Source organism: Bombina bombina, chromosome 7 (assembly GCF_027579735.1).
Source record: "Bombina bombina isolate aBomBom1 chromosome 7, aBomBom1.pri, whole genome shotgun sequence".
In the NCBI taxonomy this organism is placed as follows: Eukaryota; Metazoa; Chordata; class Amphibia; order Anura; family Bombinatoridae; genus Bombina; species Bombina bombina.
This window is the reverse complement of record NC_069505.1, coordinates 288,650,288-288,653,075: the sequence shown is the minus strand read 5'-3', so window position 1 is coordinate 288,653,075 and position 2,788 is coordinate 288,650,288. Positions and strand designations below refer to the sequence as shown.

Genomic DNA, 2,788 nt, shown 5'->3' with positions numbered 1-2,788 from the left:
AAGTGCACAGGTACTTGTATAATACCGTACCCCTAAATTGTATATTGTTTTATAATCAAGTCAGACCTGCTCCCTCAGACAGGAAAAGCAAGTGATAACCTCCTTGTGGCAGCGGTAAACCTAGCATTGCCTAGTTCTCATCTGCATCAAGATACCGCTGATATGCTACTTCCTGCATCTGTTTTAGCTCCTGCTTATGACTAAATAATAACAAATCAGAAAAAGATAAGCTGGATTTTTTTATAGCGTTCCGTCTGAGCCCCCCATCAATGCCCCACACTCATGTGGAATGTATCAAATTTTATTATTCACATTTGAATCAGAAGCAACTGGTACGATCTCATTTCACTGTCATGCACTGACTTGCTGTCCAAATCCACAGAGATGCCACCTATGATGATGAAGGCCAGTGGGTTCCAGGATAAACTGGCTAGATTACACAATTAGATTTTCTGCAAGATCATGAATAAATTAAGTGTCCCAAAAAGACCTTCAGAAATACTTAATGATACAAAGTCCGTTAGGATAAAACAGAGTATGGAGGAAAAAGTGAAGGCATAAAAAAACCAAACAAAAAAACAACAGGACTAGAAGCCCTGCAACTCTGGCTCATTGAACAAATCCATGGAAAAATCTTTACTTTTTTTTAATGAAAAATTAAATACATACAACTACCCTCCCCCCACAAGACCCTGTGTTTTTTTAATAAATTAACGAGCTTAGAGAAGACCAGACCAATTTATCTGATCCCAGAGAATATTACTTCTGACCACCCTACAGGAAAATCATGGACATGAAAAAATGGAAACCTGTTGGAACCAGTTACAACAAAGCATTATGAGATAATATATCCCATCCCAAACTATATGTACATGTTTAAAAGAAACAAACGGGGAGCTTCCCCAGTATTGATCTGTTAAATATATCAAACAATAATGCTAAAACAAAATCACACAAGTCATTCCGAAATAAAATACAGGGGGTTTGATTAAAAACTTGAAATGTATTTTGTTCTCACACGTTCCTGTTTCATTGTCCGGGAGTGTCTATGTCCGGCGGCTCCAGTAGATTTCTCAGCTCGCTTCCTACCCATTTCTTGCGTATAGAGTTTCTTCTTTTTTCATTTTAATTCACTAAACAACATTCAAATTAAACATGGCACAGAACAAAGTCTATAAAAATATCAATGCTTCTGGAATAGCTTGTCTTCCCCCGTGTGGGAATCTGTAGGGTGCTTTTGTTTAGTCCTTCTTTTGTTCAGAAACACAAACACTTTTTTCCTTATTTTCTGATATTTGTCAACTATTTTTTTTTTTCCTTTTTTTTCATTTCTTTAAAAACACCAGAACTTTCATTAAATTGTGCAAATGTAGCAGTAACACTAGTGGCAAACGCCTAAAGAGGCTGTTTTGGGAAAGAGGGTCACTGGGGTAGAGAGGTGGTTGATGAGAAAAGGAACAGATATTCCTTTGGGATTACATCATCCATCATGTGATCCAAGATTATCACAAAACCAGGAACGTCGTCTTTTCCTGAAACGTACAGCAGCTCCCAAAGTCTTAAATCTATATTTTAATTTGTATTGAAATTTAATAGATCTTTAAAACGGTTTATTTTATAAAGGTTTCTAAGTCATTCTTTGAAATGTTTTCTAATGTCTTTATATTTATATTTATATATATATATATTTATATATATATGTACAATTTTTGTTCATTCTCTCAAGTTCCAAGCTAGTGATGCAGCAAGCGGTTTGTGAAGTCACTTGCGTTCGCTGGATGTGGCCTCCCACAGATCCTTCTCTCTCTGTAGCCACTACCAGGTGATTAACCAGCAAGGGGCCCCTTGGACTTCAACTGCTTAGTGTCATCGTGTCAATGACCTGTTCCAGTTTACTTCGTAGCCTCTGCCTTCTTGCTTGTTCATCCTTTTCCAGCGCAGTTAAGATCTATAATAAACAAGGGGGAAAAGCTGTAACCTGTATTCTGCTTGTTACTGAGCACAGCACAGCCCTCCCCTTCCTGCATTATAATATGTAAAACAGCTGCCCTTATGACATTTAATGGCTGTCACTGCTATGATTAATTGTGCAGTTAATTATCACCAATACAATTATCATCAGGTTAATAACAGGAGCTCAGCATTTGTTTATGTTGCTAAATATAGTGATCCACAGTTAACTTCAGATGTCAGAACCTGCTTTGTTACTATGTGACAAGCCAGTGGTGTCACTTATAGTTAATCGCTGCCTCCTATTGGCACCTATATACACCTGACATTACCTATTGCCTATAGCAGTCTTTTTAGTAACTTCACATACACAGTATAGTTAACCTATAGTCACCATTAACGCACATAGTACTCTTCCCTCTGTCGTTATATAGTTTATTACTGTCTCTTATTCACATATAAATAATCACAACCACAGCCTATAAACAAATATACATGAAGTAGTATTACTAACCCACTGTGATACTTATAGCTCTGTCCCACAGTGCTAACCCCAGTTTATAGTTACCACTATTTACTGCTATATTGTAGCTTAGTGTTATACATCATTTTCCCCACTGGTATCTATAAGACTCTCTGCATATTAAGTGATCTGAATAACATTATTCCCTATATTCTCAGTGCCTCACCTCGTCTCTGTACTTGGTGATATATGAATAGATTTCGTGCAGCGCACTCATGCTGTTAAACTGGCTCAGGTGTAACCGTGACTGCTCAGCCAGATATGCGCTCATGTCTTGGTCGCTGATTACTGGCATTTTGGCAATGTCGGAGTAGT

At 37.5% G+C, this 2,788-nt stretch overlaps 1 protein-coding gene across 3 annotated transcripts in view; it reads right to left on the bottom strand.

Annotated features, from left to right (window-relative positions):
• Positions 1-285: 285 nt before the first annotated feature.
• Positions 286-2,788, bottom strand: part of PLXNA1 (plexin A1) — a 344,408-nt gene continuing 341,905 nt past the window's right edge. For all 3 annotated transcript variants that reach the window (XM_053720837.1, XM_053720839.1, XM_053720838.1), the window contains exons 31-32: positions 2,640-2,788; positions 286-1,948 (exon numbers count right to left, since the gene is read on the bottom strand). The exon at positions 2,640-2,788 is cut by the window's right edge and continues 2 nt beyond it. In XM_053720837.1, coding sequence (XP_053576812.1) covers positions 1,853-1,948; positions 2,640-2,788 — 245 coding nt within the window. In that variant the 3' untranslated portion in view covers positions 286-1,852. The remainder of the gene's footprint in view (positions 1,949-2,639) is intronic.